The 20,486-nt window shown below is 45.1% G+C and overlaps 1 protein-coding gene across 4 annotated transcripts in view; it reads left to right on the forward strand.

The window, feature by feature from the left end:
* Positions 1–20,486, forward strand: part of LOC147689834 (guanine nucleotide-binding protein G(I)/G(S)/G(O) subunit gamma-2) — a 288,998-nt gene that overhangs the window by 260,087 nt on the left and 8,425 nt on the right. For all 4 annotated transcript variants that reach the window (XM_086937327.1, XM_086937325.1, XM_086937326.1 and 1 more), the window contains one exon: positions 7,883–7,998. In XM_086937327.1, coding sequence (XP_086793453.1) covers positions 7,912–7,998 — 87 coding nt within the window. In that variant the 5' untranslated portion in view covers positions 7,883–7,911. The remainder of the gene's footprint in view (positions 1–7,882; positions 7,999–20,486) is intronic.

The following is a 20,486-nucleotide window of genomic DNA, read 5'->3' on the forward strand; positions in this document are numbered from 1 at the left end:
CTAGCTCATTAGCGAAAGTAAAATTACATTTGACTAGGGACAGTGAGGTATGAATTTGACGGATTCTGGACATCGCACAACCCTATTGTTGGCCAGAATGCTTCGCCCGGCAGTGGTGATCCTTCACCAATCTATGTTACAGGCCATGGCATTGCAGTGCTGGAAACGTTGCGTGGCTAAACGGAAGGAGATTCCCCTATATTTCCTGGCCCTACCCTTAACTGGCTTGCCACACGCAACCCCAGGAAGAAATTTACCCCCGAACATTTTTGCCTTGAACTGAGGTGGCACTAGCGATGGTGGGGGACTGTTCCAACAGTCCATTTTGGCCCCCCTGGAAGACCTGGTAGAAAGCAGTGGACTTTAATCAGGACAGTTCCTGCAATACAAAGCCTTGACACGTACATTCAAGGTGTTGTGGGTTAAAGGATGGGAGGAGCCTGAGGCACACATGGTATTACAGTCCATGCTCACCCTGGGTAGGGCGCAGCACCAGGTATAATGGTTTTACTCCTCGCTGTCAGAGATGTCCCGTACCCCTCTCCAAAAATTGTGTAGCAAATGGGAGGCTGCGTCGAACAGGGACCTTCCAGACGCAGAATGGAACAGACTTTTAACATACCCGAAAATGTCTTCCCTAATACTAGGGTGAAATTCATACAGTTCATCTACACCCATATGACATAGATGACACCCCATAGAATCTGGGTTGCCTAAGGTGGTGAAATATGCTACTGCCAGAGGTGTAACCACAGTAACGCAGACTTTATCCACATGACTTGGGACTGCACCATAGTACATAGATTCTGGGATGATGTCGTGGGGATGACGGGAGCAGCAGTGGGGCGCACACTCAAACCCACGATTAAAACCTGTATACTGCGATTTTTGCAGCGGCTACCCAAGCGGAAAATTGGCACAAGGTTCGTAGATCTAGCCTTGTTCCTGGCTAAAAGGAGAATAGCATTGGCATGGAAATCGACACAGGCCGAATGATAGGGGACTGGAAACAGGACGTGAGGCACTGGGCGGAGCAGAGGGGAGAGTCTTGGCCAGAGAAGACACGCAGGAGTTGTGGCGACAGCCCATGGCAGACCCCAAGAGGGAGGTCCTGAGAAAGTGGGAGCACCCTGAGAGATATCAAACTGTAACAGGGAAAGAGGAAGCCAGTTCTCACCCAGACAGTGAACATAGCCAGACACTATGATTTGTGGGGCAGATAAATAACTCAGAAACCCCCGCCCCTGCCGTCACATAACCCCCTTTGATTTGAATAAATCCGTGAACGACTGGCTCAAAAGTGGGTTGGTGGGCCACTGTATAACCACAAGGTACAAAAGGTTACCCTACCAGCCGGGCCACCCCTGGACCTTCTCCCTTCCTATACTCCTGATGTAACCCAGCGTTGACACACAACCCTGCACAGTTACCTAGTTCACGGTTCCTTTTTTATTTCTTTGAGTTGCGCAATCTGGGTAGTTTTTTCTAGCAGCTCCTTTTCTCATAACAGACTGCATGCAGTAGTAGATAACAAACAGCGCATGATAAGGATTGCAATGTGAAAATCACCGGGAATTGTAAACTGAACACATTGCGATAGTGCACTGTTGATCAACGATTTAAACTTTATTGCATGTAATATTACATGAGTCGATTGCTAACTAAAATGATAATAAAAATAAGTTTGAAAAAAAGAAATAAAAATAAAAATAACAAGAAAGTGCAAGTACTGACTGACAACACAAATTTGATATTTTATCTCAAGAAACGGGCTACAATAACATGTCTCCTCTTGAAGTTTACAGGACATTTGGAGGTGAGACAACATTAGAAGCATTTCCTTTGAGGCAAATCGCATACTGAGTGTAGATAAAATTCAAGTTGACTACTTATGCAGATAGGCACTTGCCACAAAGGAGAGCTGAAACAATCTGTAGTATATAACATATTCAAGACAGGGGGAAACAAAACATAGATTTAGCAAACAGATAAAACAAAAAATGGCAAATCGTCATACCGAGGCACTTCCAGCCCGTGTCACAGGGGAATGCACTTTGATAAGCTGTGCAAACCTCTTATCCAAATGTTAATCGAGACATACAAATTATCCAGCTTGTTTCTCTTACTAGTAGTACATAGATGGCTACATAAATTATAGTTTTCAAATGGGGGTGCCCAGGAGTGGACGCCTCACAGGGAAAGCCAGGATGGGTTCCACAGCGGTATTCGTACAAGCGCCTTGAGACCCTTGCGGGTGAGTAGTGCGCTATACAAGTATCAATTTACAAGTATCAATTTGTTCGAGGCATATGGGCTGCAGATGGTACATTATGAATAGATCGCCATCTGGTGTTGGGCTTGGATGATTGCACTTTGTTTTTCTCTTGGAGAGTCTTTTGTATCTTGGTGACTCCTCCCTTGGTTGGTAGTGCGCATGGGCATCGGCTCCATCCTTAGATTGTTTTTTTCCGCCATCGGGTTCGGATGAGGATCGAGACGCTCCAGATCAACTTCAGAGAAAAGTGATTTATCGGCGCGTATTCCCTTTCCAATTCGACGGTATTGTTATCGAACGCGTTTCATTTCCATTCTGACGCGTTGCGAATTCAAAATCGAAGAAAAGACTTAGACCTACGTCGACGAACAGGAGACCTTTCTCGACGCAGTCAAGCCCGGAGTCCATGGAAAGGACTCCATTCAAGAAATGTCCAACGTGTGGTGCTAAGTTCCCACACAAGGACCTACACGAGGTGTGCAACCTCTGTCTATCGCCTGAACACGAATCCAGGGACTGCGAAGCCTGCGCAGCATTCTCCTCCAAGCTAACGATTAGAAATCGTCGAGCTCGAAGACACGAGGTTTCAAGAATGCAGTCGGAGGCGATCCCGGAGCTGTTCGGAGACGAGCAAATGGAAGAAGAAGAGGATCAGTCGGGGTCGGAAGGGGACCAGTCGGAGGTTGAAGAACTCAACGAGCAACAAACCGTGAGTGACGACGTCCCCTTACCGAAAAACCGACCCCGTGCGGTAACGACCCCGCCTTCGAGCCCGGTCCAACCGCAGAAAAAAGTTTCCGACGCCCCGCCCTCGGGCCCAGCAACGAAACCGAAACTGAAACCGAAACACTCGGACTCCCACCATGTCGGATCCGAGAAAAGGGCGACATCGACTTCGACACCGAGGCTACATACAAGGGAAAGCTCGGTATCGAAACATTCCATGTCGAAACATAAACATGGTTCGTCGTCCAAGATTCACTCGATACCCAGGAAGTCGGAATCGAGTAGACACTCGGTGCAGAAAGCACCGAACACTGACGATCGAAAACATAAGCACCTTTCGGAACCAGGGCCTTCGGTACCGATTCAGGAGCAACAGACAGATCCCAAACAAAAGATCTTGTTTATCGATCCGCAAACTGGCAAAGTAGTGACGAAGAAGAGAAAGAATGAACAGACAGAAGATAAATCTCTCCCTTCAAAAAAGAGAACACTGGGGACAAATACAACTCCTCCTACTTCTCCTAGACATAAAGTCACACCCTCTTCTCCTATTCCTCACACTATGCCAAATATTCCTACACCTTCCACACCAAGACCATCTACACCTCAGTCTGATGTAGACAGTGATCTAGGGGAGGGAGAACCTCAAGGGGATGACGAAACCATCCCAGATGAGGATGACCCATGGGAAAATTATGACGTAGGGTCAGATGAAGACAACGACCCAGAGTTATATCCCTCAAAGCCTTCACCACCTGATGATAACACAGGGTTTGCACAGCTCATTAATAGGGCAGCAAAATATCATAAGGTAGATATACATACAGAACCCCAAATAGAGGATTTCCTGTTAGAGACGCTACCTAATGCACAAAGAACATCAGGTACTCTTCCTATGTTGAAGGGTCTTCTCATGTCACACAGAATATTCAAAGACCCAGTGAGGGCTAGGGTGTTAAACCCAAGAATTGATAAAAAATATAAGGCGGCTCCAAAGGATCCAATCTTTATTAAAGGCCATGTACCCCTGGACTCGCTGGTGGCCTCAAACGCTCGTAAAAGAGCAAACTCATTATCTACAGGAGAGGCTCCTCCACCTGATAAAGAGTCAAAATTAATAGATGCATCAGGCAAGAGAGTAGCATCACAGGCGGCAAATAGCTGGCGTATAGCCAATACACAAGCACTACTCGCACGTTATGACAGGGCACATTATGATGAATTAGAAAAACTCATCACACATCTCCCCAAAGAACATCAGAAAAAGGCAGATCAGTTAATACATGAAGGTAAAATAATAACTAATACTTCCATTAAGTGCGCCCTAGACGCAGCAGACACTGCAGCAAGATCCATAAACACCAGTGTAATGTTGAGGAGACATGCATGGCTTAGAATCTCAGGATTCAAACAGGAAGTACAAACGGCACTACTGAACAAACCATTTGATCAAAAAACACTGTTTGGTTCAAGCACAGATGAGACCTTAGAGAAAATGAAAAAAGATACAGAAACGGCTAAGTCAATGGGAGCATTGCAACAGCCAACACAAAGAGGTTCCTTTCGTAGATCCACCTATAGAGGGGGCTCAAAGAATACAGGAACAAATCAGCAATCCACCTCTTTCACACCAACATCACCCAGAGGCAAATTTAAGAGGAAGTTACAGAGGTAACAACAACAAGGGTAGAGGCCGCGGAAATAATAACAACCGCAACGCCTCAACCCCAAAACAGTGACTTCATAGAACTCCCCCCAGACCACATAACACCGGTCGGGGGACGTCCAGCACAGTTCCTACCTGTCTGGGAAAACATCACATCAGACAAGTGGGTGAGACAAATTATCCAACATGGTTATTGCCTGGAACTCACAGCTACCCCACCAAACATCCCCCCCAAACAGCGTCCAATGAGTCAAGATCATCTGACATTATTAAGAGAAGAAGTACTAGCACTTCTACAAAAGCATGCAATAGAGAAGGTCCCAAAAGATCAACAGGGAACAGGAGTATACTCTCTATACTTCCTAATCCCCAAAAAAGACGGGTCCCTAAGACCAATATTAGACCTCAGACCTCTCAATGCTTACATAAATTCGGAGCATTTCCACATGGCCACGCTCCAACAAGTACTACCTTTACTGAAGAAAGGGGACTTTCTTTCTACACTGGATCTAAAAGACGCTTACTTTCATATTCCAATTCACAAAGCCCACAGAAAATACCTAAGGTTTGTTTTAGAAGGACAACACTATCAGTTCAAGGTCCTTCCGTTCGGTGTCACAACAGCACCGAGGGTGTTCACAAAATGCCTAGCTGTGGTGGCAGCACACCTAAGAAGACAACAAATACATGTCTTCCCATACTTGGACGACTGGCTAATAAAGGCCAAGTCAAAAGAGGAATGTCTTCACAACACACAGAAGACAATTCAATTGCTGCACCACCTAGGGTTTACGGTGAACTACAAGAAATCACACCTGCAACCAAACCAGATTCAGCAATACCTGGGGGCTACGATAGACACAGAAAAGGCAATAGCATACCCCAACCCAATCAGGATACAGACAATGGTCGGGTTAATACAAAGATTTCAACCACAACACCCACTACCAGCACGAGTGTTTATGCAACTATTAGGCATGATGTCCTCCTGCATACTGCTAATACCACATGCCAGGCTACAAATGCGCCCACTACAGGAGTGTCTAGCGACACAGTGGAATCAGGCTCAAGGTCAGATTACAGATCTGGTGTTGGTAAACGACCGGACGTATCGCTCTCTGAAGTGGTGGAACACAGAAAACATTTCCAAGGGACGGTCGTTCCTAGAGCCAATTCCACAAGTGATAATAACAGCGGACGCATCGCTCTCCGGATGGGGAGCGCATATGGACAAATACACAGTGCAGGGGAAGTGGAGTGTGCAGCAAAAGAAACTGCACATCAACTACCTAGAACTATTAGCAGTATTTCTAGCACTAAAAACTTTCCAAATGCAAATAACAGGCAAAGCAGTCCTGATCAGAACAGACAACATGACTGCAATGTATTATATTCAAAAACAGGGGGGGACACACTCTCTCCAGCTATCCAAACTAGCACAGGACATATGGAGATGGGCCATTACTCAAAAGATCTACCTGTTAGCGGAACACCTACCAGGAGTTCAAAATCAGATAGCAGACATCCTAAGCAGACAGTCAGAACAAGTACACGAATGGGAGCTGCACGACCAGATACTGCAGCCATTCTTCCAGAGATGGGGGCAACCAGAGATAGATCTGTTTGCCAATCATCAGAACGCAAAATGCAAAAACTTCGCATCCAGGTACCCACACAAACGGTGCCAGGGCAAATCCAGAAAAACTATAGCTCGTAGCATGGCTGTGAGAATATTATGATTCAATCGCCTTAATCTTCCAGAGAAGTGTATGAACTTTATTAAGAGGCATGAGATCCCTCTCAAGAAAGCATTTTACACTTAAAGAGATAAAATACCTTAGTTGGTGTTCTTGGGACAAATTTCAAGATCAGTTAAGTTGTTAAATTGTATTAGTCAGATATCTCAAATGTTTGATAATATAAAATCCGCTATGTCTTACTGAGGGCACACTTATTGCCGCTTACACCAAGGGAATTCGGCAAACAGAGACTTGCTCAATACCAGCAATCAAACATTTCCTTGATGGAGTAAACAAAAATAAATGCAAATCCACCACCACGACTACTGAACGCACTTTTGAATCTACGCATAAGGCTTCTCTTAAACATCTTAACTTAAAACAGAATTTTAAATAGCCATTAAATCATTTACACAATGCAGGCTCTGTCCATGAGAATATAGAAAAATGCATCCAAAGTTTGCACTTAAAGTACAATCATATATCAATGTAGCTCAAACTCTACAATTACCACCCTTCTTTCAAAATCAACGAATGCAGCTGAACGGTCACTCAAAATGCAAGATGTGAGTTGGTCTATCATGTTTTGCATGCAAGAGACAAAAGACATCATAAAAAGAATACCGTTCTTTGTGTCATAAGCCCCCCAGGTGTTTGGAGTGGCTGCAGCATCTGAGGGATACGACTTTTGCCATATGAATAGCGCTAATCATTCAGACATGGTACTAATTGGCAAATAAGACCATAGAAGTTAAGCCAAAAGTGCATTCTACAGAAGAAAGGAGCAACTCTGGATTCCTTGGCTAATTAATCTCTAAATGGCATATGTATGGCAGCAGCATGGTCATCCACTCATACTTTCACAAAATAGCATTGTGTATAAATGCAAACACAATGTGAATACTTAGTGGGCCAGACAGTACTGGCCCCCTAATGCCTGTGCCAACATTTTGATGGCACTCCTCCGTCAACCATCTTACACGAGGGGGGAAATACTGCTAAGTATGCAATGCATAGCATGTGAATCTAGAAAATATGCGAGCTGCGAAGGAAACCAGTTACCAACATGTAACAATTGTTTTGCAGCTTGAATCTCTTCCAGATTCAAATGTGACCCTCCTACCTCTTTGTTAAAGGAGGAGAGTTAGTGTTGTAACAAAATACAAAACAAATTGAAGTCATGTATTGGGATAGTTTGGGCTTATGGTCAACGTCATAGTAACTCATTCGGACTCACCCTAGGTTGATGCACAAGCAAAAAGTTTTGTTAAAATATAAATAGTTCAGGACTCAACCACTAAGTGGCAGAATGATGCACGGATTGTGAATCTGCAAGAGGGTAAACTATAGAACCATTACCGCAGGTAAGTAACTGGTTTCTTACATGTCCGCAGCAAGTAAGAAAAGTCAGCCTACAGCACAAAGAAATTTAACAAAACACTTGTTAACTGTTGGAATTGTATTTTTATTTTATAGTTCATCTAGAAAATATCACCAGCCCTCAGATGGCCAGCAATAACACAGCAAGCATAGCACAAGCCAGGAAACTGGTGGAGCAGCTGAAAATGGAGGCCAACATCGACAGAATAAAGGTAAACTTACTGGGCACCATGTGTACGCTTGTCCTTAAACCAAGATCAGAGAACATTTTAAAACAGAAAATGAAACGATGAAACATGCCTTAGTGAGACTTGAACCTGCACATGAAGTTCACACTATGTTTAATGAACCAATAACTGATTTGAAAAAAAGTCTGTTTTGTGTTCCCAGCACAGACAATAATAAGCAATATACTATACGTAATCTAATGGAATATCCACTCAATGGAACAACTGATTGTTTTGTGTCAGTATTTATATGGTGCTTTCCATACCTACTGTTAAGCCCAATGGGCCTCGTTTATGAGAAATGACGCATCGCTGCGTGAAAGCAGCGATGCGTCACTTCTCAGTGCGCACTCCTTGAGACATACCTGATGCGTCATATTTACAGTATGACTCATCATATCGCAAGGAGTTACAGATACGTCAGTATTTCTGACGTATCTGTAAGGCGCAAAAGTGACGCATTGCTCGAGTGTGTCACAAAAGTGACGCAACTCTAGCAATGCGTCCTTTCACATGGGGCAAGCCCCATGTGAAAGGGCCTGCGTCAGTCTTACGCCTGCTGTGAGGCAGGCGTAAGATTTTGACGCACTTGAGTCCTAGAAGTGGCGCAGTGAAATCTTATAGATTTCACTGCGTCACTTCCATGACCCTTTCTTGCGTCAATACCTGGCGCAGGTATAATGTTGCGCAGGGCTTTACAAAGTAACGCATCATAAATGAGGCCCAAAGTGTTTTGTGTAGTTCAGCTGCATTAATTGATATAGAAATTCCTACCTCTGTAGAGGAAGTGAAATCCTTCGAGTTATCTCAGGTTCCTGGGTGCTCTTTAGAGTGCATGGTTGGAAGGGTGTTGTTTGTAGTTAGACCTACTGTCCCATGTTGGATGAAGTGTGTAAGGTGAAAATATCTTGGTGGAAGCACAGTGCACCTACGTGTACTGACATTAACGTTGAGTGTAGCAGAAAGTGTGATGACAGACACTGTAGAGTGGACAAGTAGCAAAATTGGGGCACAAAGGATGTTACAAAAATCCAGCCTGTCCAAATAAGGAACAGCCGATTCGTTGAAAGTAGGGTATTTGATGCCAGGAATTAATACAGTTTGGGCAAAGCAAAAACTTTGATCAGTAACGGCCTTCTTAAACAGTGGCGATTTAGAATGCAGTGTTGAGTCAAATTCTAGTCTACTAAGGGACAGATGCACAGTTGTGGAGGTGGAGTGGTTGTAGTTGGATCCAGTTTCAAGCACCTCACTTTCATTGCCAATAAGATTACTGTTGGGCTACGCCCAGATTATAGAAACCATAAGGAATGATGAAAAGTACCCAACATAAAAATGTCTATTATTAAACAATTTAAATATTATCCACCTACTGCAAGACTGCACAGGCGTTCAGACCCACGTCCAGGATGTAAACGTAAATCCAAGAAATGTGTGAAAGACAAAAAAGTATATAAGACCTAAACTAGACCTATATCATTGCCGCAGGCAGAACTGTAAAGTGGCATTTGTTTTACTAAGTTTTAGTCCAATAGCAACCAATTCCGAAAGGAAATCTAAGAGACCATGTCAGCAAATTAATTTACGAGGAGCGTTTTTCATGACATCACATGTGACATCATAAGGGAATATCATTAGTACAGAAAAAGGTTCTATTAACTTTTATGTTTTAAAGTACTGCCACTGTGCATTTTGTCAAATAAAAAGTTGCATTTTTTTCACTAGCCCATCCATTTTTTGAAGTATGTGACTGAATGTTGGAAATGATGTATGTATTCCTAAGTATTTGAAAACTGTCTGATAAAGAGGAGTGGCATGTTGTCTCCTGGCAAACAAACAGAGAATTTTCCAACCACCCCCGAGTATGATTGATGAGATGCATAGCTTGTTCTTTTTTTCTATTTTAAAAGAACAGTGCCGATTGGTGCTGGCAGGAGTGTACTTCCTTCTGGACAGCTATAAGAAAGAGAGGAAGTGGAAGTCTCATTAAATCAGAGCTACGGCCTAAATCAGGTTAGACCCCAAGAAGGGTAAGCTCTTCTTTAAATTTGCCAGGCTGCTGAGTTCGAGGTAGCAGGGCTAGCCTAAGGTTTTGTTTCCAGAAGAGAAAGAGGTTGACTATAAAATCTAAAACCTAGTACAAAACATAACATCTAGTCAGATTTGAATTCACTAAAACAAGATAAGACTATAGAATCAATAATACTGCAGAATTACCAACTAAACAGTACATTTTAAATCAAATAATACAACGAAGGGTGACCCAACTAAAAAGATGATTGACAATGATTGGAATTCATAGAAACCAACAATGTCCTTCACTTCACTCAGACTAGGTTGCGGCCCAAACATAGCATCAAAACCACTCTTTTAGTATGGAAGCATGGTTGCTATTATACTCCTAGAGCTAAGCACTGCGTTCAACGCTGAAAGCTGCAAAATCCTACTAAAAAGGATTCACATGACTGGTGTTTCAAGAAAGGCTTTGGATTGGCTCAGCTCCTTCCTGAAGGGCAGGTACATCCAGGTATTTGAAAGGTCCTGCGCATCAAATGTTTTACCCCTGAACTGTGGAGTCCCTCAGGGCTCTTCTTTAAGACCAACGCTCTTTAACCTTGATATGTAGCCCCTCACTGACATTGTAACACCATTCGGGATCTCCATAGTATCCTATGCGGATGACACTCCACTGGTCTTCTCTCATTCTTCAGACCGGGATCCTGCAGTCCCGGGACAATGCCTAGAGATGGTAGCTCTCTGGATGGACAATTCATTCCTCAAGCTCAACGGAAACAAGACCGACCTCATGAGCCTATCAGTCCTGGTATGAGCGCTTAGATCTGCTCCCTGCCCCCAAAATGGTTAGTAAAAGTTTGGGGGTATGGCTGGACAAATCGCTAATCATGGAAACCCGGGCAACCAAACTCAACCTGCTGCTATAGAATCCTTAGAATGGTATGCCAAATCCTGTCCCGGCTTCCTCCACTATCCAGGAGGCTGGTGGTCCAGGCCTTGATTCTCTCCCGCCTGGACTACAGAAATTCCCTCTACTTGGGTGCACCCAAAGCAGTGACCAACAAACTGCACGTATCCTGCTTAATATCCACAGACACAGCTCAGTCTGACAAGCCATGGCCAAATCCACTGGCTTCCTACGACCCAAAGGATCAATTTCGAGGCTCTGTGCATCACCCAGCCCCCCCAGCTACTGGCAGCTCATTACCCTCCATTCCCACCAGAGAGCCTTCCGATCTTCTTCCACACATAGGGCTTGCGTGCCTTCCATCAGAAGGGCAAGAAGTGGAGGACATTCCTTTGGTTTCAATGTGGCCAAACTCTGGAACTTCCTTACCCAGACTCTCCGCACATTGGACAGTGAACTAACCTTCCAGAAACATCTTAAAACATGGCTCTTCGAGAATTTGCCTCAGACAGAGCATGTTGAATGTCCATTGTCTCACAATCCAGCTCTGGGATGCCTACGGGTCGCCATGCGCTCAATAAATGCAAATAGTATGATCGTATAGTATAGTATAGTATAGTGTAGTATAGTACAGTACAGTATAGCATAGTATAGTATAGCATAGCATAGTATAGTATAGGGATGTATGACGTTACAACGCATGCTTTTACCACGCATGCTGTTACAACGCAGATTTTACTACGCATACCCTTACAACGCATAGCGCTTTGGGGTGCTGGATAGTGAATAGTTTAATTTACTATTCCAACTCCAGTCCCCGTGGACACTAGGGAAGGTGTTGGATAGTAAATTAAATCTATTCCCTATCCTAGAGCGCCCCCCAGCGCAATGCGTTGTAATGGTTTTTGTTGTAAAACCTGCGTTGTAATAGTACTGCGTGGTAAAAGTTGCGTTGTAAAGGATGTTTCCCATAGTATAGTATAGTATAGTATAGTATAGTATAGTATAGTATAGTATAGTATAGTATAGTATTGACTGGATGGAGGTAAAATACAAAAAACATTCCAAGTAGACTTATTGTCTCATTTCGTTTATGCATTGTATTTGGTGTTTTAATATCGCACAAAGACATAAATGATTCAAAGTATGTTAATTTTAAACAACTTAAATACCCACAATGTACTACTTATGACTTCTTATCTGACATTACACATTATAGTTCTTGATTGAAATTGATAATAACATAAATGCCATTACCACCTTCATCACTGAGAACATCTAATATGACAGACCTTCAGAGGTACATAGATGGCTTAAGCCGTGCCATGCCATGTGTGCTGTGCTGACACAAAGCACCCTTCTATCAAGCCCAGTGAATCCTATTCGCCTGTAGAAGGTGGATTTCAGCTATCTGCTGTGTTCACTCTGACCCTCCGCACACACAGTTCTGTATGACCTGTAAATAGTGCTCACATCTCATATACAAAGGCTGTATCATGTGTCCACTACACATAAGGATTGTCCATGTCTTGTCTTATGTGCTTTCTGTTTATGTACGAACATATACAGGGCACGGCCAAAACCATTTCTGGGGATATTACAAACGGGACATGACTACAGGCTGTGTGACGTGTGCCCTTTGCATTCTACATATATACGGTTGGCCATGTATACAATAAAAGTATACAAATAAATAACTGGAGGAATTCACTGAAAAAACTTTTGTATATACCATTAAAGTTCTTGGTGTATACTATTAGTAAACTAAGTATGGCCAAAACCAACTGGATTCTCTATTTTATAAGTGAAAAAACCTCTTCCATGATTAACAAGTTTGTTTGGGTTTGTAGATGACAAAAGAGTAACTGTGAGAATTAGTGAACGTTTTTGCATGAATACACTACTGATTTAGTGCATGGGTGGATAGAGGTATTAGTCGATGAAAGTGTGAGTGCATAGATCGATGGGGGAATGGTACTTGTTCTAAATGTCTATATAGCCTGGGGCATGGCTTGTCTATAACAGAGTAGGGAGCACAGGGTTTCATTTCCTTTGCAAAAGTTAGTAAGTGTCATTTGCACATTTACTCCCATGTAATTGGAACTGCATTCGAATAGATACTGGAAATATGCCAAGAATTGCTACTGTGATACCTAAACCTGTGTCTACCTCTCACCCGACCCCCACTTCACCTGACACCCCCCCCCCCCCCCCCGAGAAGCCTTGGACTGCTCAACCCACACTACCACTGAGAGTCAAAGGCTGAAAGCGTACGTTGCACAGTTGACCAGGGTCCAAAGTAGGCCGGGCCCTGGGACATCGGGGCAACTGGCCTCAACCCACATGGTTGGGCCCAGTGGCTCCTGCTTGCCCCATGTGCTCTAAATTGGGTTCTGACACTCATAAACATAACCAGAAACTCATAAACCTAAACTCATCAACATGTCAGAGCCGAGCTCCGCCCCTCCAGGGGTCTGGCATTGAGCCCAGTGCCAAGGCCGCCACCACCTTTCTGTGCAACACTGCCCTCCAGTGCTGGTTGACAATGGAGCAAGGCCTCAGAGCCAAAAAAAAGACTCTTCGAAGGGCCCCAATCCTCAGCCGCCCTCAAGCCCGAGGACACCTGCTTGCTTTGAATGCTCGAAGCCAGCTTTCTCATTGAGGCCAAAAGTGCCATTGGTGCCAAAGCGCCTGCCGCCAGCAACAAGACCAGCTTTGTATCTGAGACCCGCTCTTGATGGCAAGCGCTACAGAAGGAGCTTAACGAAAGGTAGATTTGTCTTTGTGGAGACCCTGCTAACAGACACTCCTGTATCCCTCTTGCCAAAGAAGAGACCTAAAGGCAAAGCATCTGCTTCACTCCTCTCCTCCTCCACCTCCTCCTCCTCCTCCTCCTCCTCCTTCCCCACCTCTTCGACCACCTCCGTGACAACCTCCTCCAACACCCCCTTTTTCACCTCCACCTCCCACACCTTCTCAAGGTTTGCTGGAGTCATACTCCCATACTATCAGTCCTAGTCCTTAATTCCCAGTCGAGGACTTTGCCGCAGTCTAACCAGTTACCTCAGGGGATACATGGGAGTATTATGATATAGACAGACAGATCCAGACCTAGAATATGTCCCAGTCAGGGCCTTCCCACCTGATGACACCATGGCATACCAAATCATTATTTAAAGTGTGGTCACCTACTATAAGGTAAAGGAAGTACGCCACCCCGTGGAGGATTACTTCATACTAGAAATGCTCTCAAATACAGTGTTCTGTGGGGAAAAGTGTGGCGGTGGGTGAGCCACACACATTGGCGCATTGCCACTTCTCTTGGCCTCTTTTCTCGCTATGATAGAGCCCATTGGTAGGAGATCGAGGTGCTCCATCAGCATTTCCCTGATTAATATTGTGGGCAAGGGGAACAGCTAGTGGATGAAGTGAAGGCTTTTTCCAGTGATACCATCAGGTGTACACTGGATGCAGCAGATATAGCAGCCAAGGGGATCAACACATCAGTCATCCTTTGATGTCTCTCTGGGCTCCGTGTACTTGGCTTGAAGCCAGAGTTGCAACAGCACCTCATCAACCTGCCTTTCGACGGGGAACACCTGTTTGGACTGCAGGTTGACACCATGCCTAAAAAGATCAAGAAACACACAGAAACAACCAAGGCCAGGGAAGTCCTTCAGGTTCCTTCATGTAGGGGAACCTTTCGTAGGAAGCAGTCGAGGTTACTTCCTCAGACCAAATTCTGTCCGTTCATCTGGAGCAACAGGGTTATCACCCACAAGGTGGAAGGGGTTCCACACGGGGCTCCCTTGGAGCGAATGGCTCCAAGGGCAGAGGCACCCAGAATAAGGAGCATCTACCTCTAAGATCTGACTTGCTATGCCCCCCCCCCACCCCTCTGATCACACAACACCTGTTGGGGGAGACTTCAGGGATTTTTTCCCCTCTTGGAGGAGATCACCAAAGACTGGTGGTCCTGTCCATTATTTAGCATCACTACTGCTTTGAGCTCATTTCAACCCCACCGCACATCCCACCTCACACCCACACCCATGCCCCAGAACATCTCATGCTGCTACAAGAGGAGGTTCCGGTGGTAATCAAAGGAGTCATAGAGCCAGCGCCCAATCAACATCAGAGAAAAGGTATCTACTCCCTATACGTCCTCATTCCCGAAAAGGATGGATCCCTCAGACCAATCCTCAACCTCAGTAATCTCAAGAGATGCATCCTGTCAGAACACTTCCAAATGGTCACCTTACAAGATGACATCCTGTTACTGTAGCATGGCAAATTCATGGCCACGCTAGACCTGAAGGACAGCTACTTTCACATCCCATACATCCAGCTAATCTGTACTACCCCTGCTCCATTGTAAGTGGTCAACACTACCAGTTCAAGGTACCACCCTTTGGCATCATCACAAGGTCAAGGGTCTTTACCAAGCATTTAGTGGTGGTAGCCAATCACTTTAGATGGGGCAGAACTCATGTCTTCTTCTCCCTCAATGATTGTCTGATGAATTAATGAATAAATGGATTTATTAAGCACAAACTTTGCCCGGAGGCGTCTTGGTGCTGCACAGCCGGACAAGGGATGAGACTAACCTGTTCCTATTTTTGAACGAAAAGCCAGGTTTTGAGGTATTTTCTGTAAGCTTGTAAAGAAGGGGAGGTTTTGAGTTCCAGAGGCGAGGAGTTCCAGAGCAGAGCTGTGGATCTAAAAAAACTATACCACCCCATGTGATTTTTCTGAAGTGATCAACTACAAGATTCCTGGCCATACTTGAGTGGAGAGTTCTGCTGGGAGTATACCACCTAAGATGTTTTTTGAAGTAAGCAGGTCCATACCCACAGAGGGTCCTATAAGCTGTGTATAGAGATTTAAAAATAATACACTGTCTTACAGGAAGCCAGTGGAGTGTGCTAATGGCTCCCTTTGCCAATTCAAATGTAGGCACTTTTAGAAGCAAGCGTGTTGATGTATTCTGTAAAGTTTGAAGGTTTTTTATTGGTTTTATTATTTAATTTTTTAATAATGATCAAGAACACCAGTAGACAGGAATGCCTAACCCACACCTAGGTCGAAATCTCCATGCAGCCTGAGGTTCATTGTGAACACCAGCAAGTCACACTTGAGGCCGCTTCAAATTCAACCCTTTTTAGGGTCAGTACTCAACCCTGTAGTAGGCAAAGCCTTCCTTAGTTACCATTGGGTGCAATCCATTCCAGCAGCTTCGCCCATTTTTCAGCCACTTCTTTCACTTCCAGTTCGCACAGTAATGCATCTTCTGGGAATGAGGGTTTTGTGCACTGCAATGGTTGCTGTGCTTAGGCTACATATGTGCCCACTTCACTTAAGCAATGCCACACAAACCAGTGATCACAAGTGGAGAATCAGTTAAAAGATCTAGTGTTGATCAGGACGAGCACCCATCAATCTCGCAGGCAGTCTAACAGCAACAATCTTTTGTGCGGTAGTTCCCTTTGCAGACCTAGTTCCGCAAGTGCCCATCACTGTGGAGGCATCTCTATTCCACTGGGGAGCACACCTCAATGACATAACAGTCCAGGGTAGGTGGCCACCTCATCAAAGGGGTCTCCACATCAACTACTTGGAACTGTTAGCCATCCATCTAGCTCTCAAAGACTTTCTTCAATAGTTCCAAGGCAAGGTAGTCCTCGCCCCCACATGACCGCGGTGTTCTACCTGCAGAAGCAAGAAGACAATCACTCCCCTTGGCCATCTGCCATGGTGCAGCAGACTTAGCTTGGACATCCATTACTAAGTTCATCACCTGGCAGAGCATCTTCCAGGAGTGGACAGTGACTTCACAGACCTGGTCAGCAAAACGAAGCAACAAGTTTACAAGTGAGATCTCCACCCTCAAGTTCGTCTCCTTTACTTCCAGAGACAGGCACCCCAAAATAGCCCTTTTTGTAACACACAAAGACAAAAAATGCCTAAACTTTGCTGCCAGGCTTCCATACCCCCAGTCCATGGGCTCTGTGGATGAATTGATCAGGTTGCGTACTCTTTTCCTCCTCTCTCACTGATTTTTTACGTGGCCAATAAGCTCAAACATCTCCTACCCTCATCTTGGTGGCTCCAACGTGGGCCAGACAATGCAACCATGGTTCTCAACCCTTCTGGAAATGTCCATTGCACCCATCGAGAAGTTCCTCTACTGGCTGGACCTTCTCACACAAAACCACAGCAAAGCCAGACACATACACCCCAGGTAATACAAGCCGGCTATTTGGCTTCTGAGGTCCTAGAGTTTGACTACCTTCACCTACCTCAAGTGCATAAACACACTCAGGTAAGTCTGTAGGTCCACTACATGCACCTGCTATTCTGCAAAGTGGAAGCGTTTTGTCTAATCCTGCACTCAGAAGAACACAAACACTCTTCCTTCTATGGTGCAAGACATTATTTAATGCCTCCTACACTTACAAAAGTAAGGGTTAGCCAACAACTCATTCAGGATGAATTTAGCTGCCATTTCCCCATATATGCAACACGGCACAACTATTTCCACTTCAGAATTCCTGTAAATAAAGCTATTTTGGATGGCCTTAAACATGTAATTCCGCTAAGGTTAACCTCAGCCCCGGCCTGCAATCTCAAGGTTGTCTTTACCAGACTCATGGAGCCACCGTCTGAGCCACAACATTCATGCTGTTTGCAGTTTCTGTCTTGGAAGTTTGACTTCCTGGTAGCTATGACATCTTTGAGACATATTGGTGTATTGCAGTCCCTCACAAGGCAATAACTTTACTTCCAGGTACATCAAGACAGAGTGGTTCTTAGAACTAATTAAAAACTCCTACCCAAGGTGATCTGCCCATCAGCAGCAGCTCCTCCACTAAGGTGTAGGAACATCGCCCCACTGAAAATTCAAGCACAAAAAATAAAATGAGAATTTTATTATCATTTTATGTTTCATCCTGCAGGCTGCCAGCCCAGGTGACTGAGCATCTGAGCCAGTCTTAGGGTGAAGCGAGGCCATCCTGACACCGGATAGCCACTGCAGAAGGGGGAGAAGGAGTGGTGGCACTGCATGGCACATGTCGGTTTGCCCGGCTGTCTTAAAGAGGGCCAAATTGACATGCACACTTAGATCTCTCCAACCCAAGCTGTGTTGCACAGTCGAGTAGAGGAAAGACCCAGGCTCTCAGTCGCTGTGTGAGCCCAAAACCAGCCTGCTTAGACCAATCCTGGTGCTTCTCTCATGCAGGAACATAGTATTACCAGCATGACAGCAGCATCTGGATTGGCCTAGTAGAGTATGGGAGCCAGTGCAGTACCAGGGCCGGGCTGGGAACCAAAACCGGCCCTGGCAAAGTGCTTGGCCACTCCCCCCTCCCCTGCCGAGCTCTCTGCCAGGGCCGGTTTTCGGCCGATTTTGTTACATAGCTGCAAAATCGGCCCTGTAACAAAATCGGCCCCCAGGGGCCCAAAACCGGCCTTCACCAGTGCGGCACACCCGGGGGATTGCCTGGTGCCCGCTACGGCCAGTCCAGGCCTGTGCAGTGCACCCATGGACTGCTAGGACTTGGTCACTCCTTCTATGGATACCTTCTCGCTGCAGAGAGCGTGAGGAAGATCACTTGGAGCTGCTGCAGTGCGAGGCGCTGGGCGGGCTTCGAGGCACCCAGTATTCTGAGGATGGAGCAGTAAAGCTCACATCCTAACAGGAGAGGTGCACAGCCTCCTTTGCACTCGTGCACTCACCTTAGATAGGTGCTATTAATTTCCCTACTGCCTGGACTATTGGAAGTGGGGGGGGATGAAGGGGAGGTTCTGTTGTATTTGTGGTCTGTATATAGCTCCTTCCAGCTTGCTATATGTGCTTGTTAGGCCAACGGCAATGCGATTTTGTGAGGTTGTGTAGTCGCCTGAAGTAGAATGCAGTCACCCCTGGCTTTACCAGACCGTTACTTGCTCAAAGAGAGTCCATTAGTAAATATAAACTCATGAGGAAGCCAAGATCACACATGGTATGTGTTGTGAGCTGTGAGGTATGCATAGTTTTCTTGTTCTGTGAAAGGGCTCTTGTGGCTGTAGTTGTTTGTTAAATGGTCTCCAGTAGCTATTCTCAAGTTAATGGCTTCTGACTTGGGACAGAAGGAGATGAGCACCGAGGCGGCAGCCGGCATCAGTGTTAGGTAGGATGAGCAACAGGCAACAATCCTTTTTTTCATTTAATTGTATTGTGTGCTAAAGATTCTCTTTGTCATGGCTACATTCATGGCTGTTTACCCGCCTTGCCAGCATCAATCAGGATTACGAACGCCTGCACATTATGTGCAAACTTTTCATTAACATTGAAACAATGGATGTTGAACAATAGCAGAAGTCTGACATTTAACCACTCCCATATGCCTCACCACTTTCAAATGTCACTAGCTGCCACTGCTCCTCATTCCACTTTAGCCAGGCCATCGAGTTCATAAGTCTTCTTTCCACGTCCAGACTCGGTTGCTGGAAGGGCACTTCCCACACTTGATCTCATGCATCCTCTCATGTACTATATTGATAGGACTAAATACATTTAAAAAATGCAACAACAGTTTGTGGATTTTACACAGCTTCATAAAGGCTAGGCCATTTCTAAGGCAGGGATTGCCAGGTGGATTGTCAAGTGTATCCAAACCTGTTACACAAAAGCGAAAAGAACCTTACCTTCCCGCCTCAAGCCACACTCCACCTGCAAATAGGGATCTACTGTAGCTTTTTCAGCTAAGATACCCATAGTAGACATTTGTAAGGCTGCTACATAGTCCACTCCACACACATTCACAGAGCATTATTGTGTGGATATTCTTTCTAGGCAGCAAGCTAGAGTTGGTCAAACGGTCCTTAGGGCTCTGTTTCAGACCTCTGCACCGTCCACTGTTTAACCTCTACCTGAGGGAATACTGCTTTATAGTTGATGCAGTAGGTGCATCTACAGACATGCATGGTACAAATGGATTATGCTGCTTACCTTGTAAGCATCTGATAGTTGCATGTAGTGCTCTAGAGTCATATGCACCCATCGTCCTCCTGGGAAGGCAGTGTCTAGTTACAGATGTCCTTCAGTTAATTCTAGTTTCTCTTTGTACACGTGGACGCTATTCTTTCTGCTCACTATTCCATTCCTACTCTCACCACTTAGGCGGAAAACAATCAAACAATGGAGTCAGTGCCCATGTGCGTCCACGACCAGAGGAGGAGTCACCGAGACCTCGGGACTCGCAAGATTTCTTTGAAGAAAAATATGTGTAGTCGTAGAAACCCAGCACTAGATGGCAGGAATTTGCAGAACATGTGAACCTACAGGACTACATCCAACAAACAGGGCTTACACCAGTGGTTCCCAAACTGTGGTCCATGGACTCCCAGGGGTCCGTGACTCAATCCCAGGGGTTCAGCAGGCAGTAGTTTTAAAAGCACTGCAAAGTTCCTTGTATAATCAGCAGTTTTGAGGCAAGAATAAAAGTGTCTCGATAACTCCAGTGATTAATGTACCTGCTGGCGAAAGATGGGAGTTTTGTCCAGTGGC

This window comes from Lissotriton vulgaris, chromosome 9 (genome assembly GCF_964263255.1).
Source record: "Lissotriton vulgaris chromosome 9, aLisVul1.2, whole genome shotgun sequence".
In the NCBI taxonomy this organism is placed as follows: Eukaryota; Metazoa; Chordata; class Amphibia; order Caudata; family Salamandridae; genus Lissotriton; species Lissotriton vulgaris.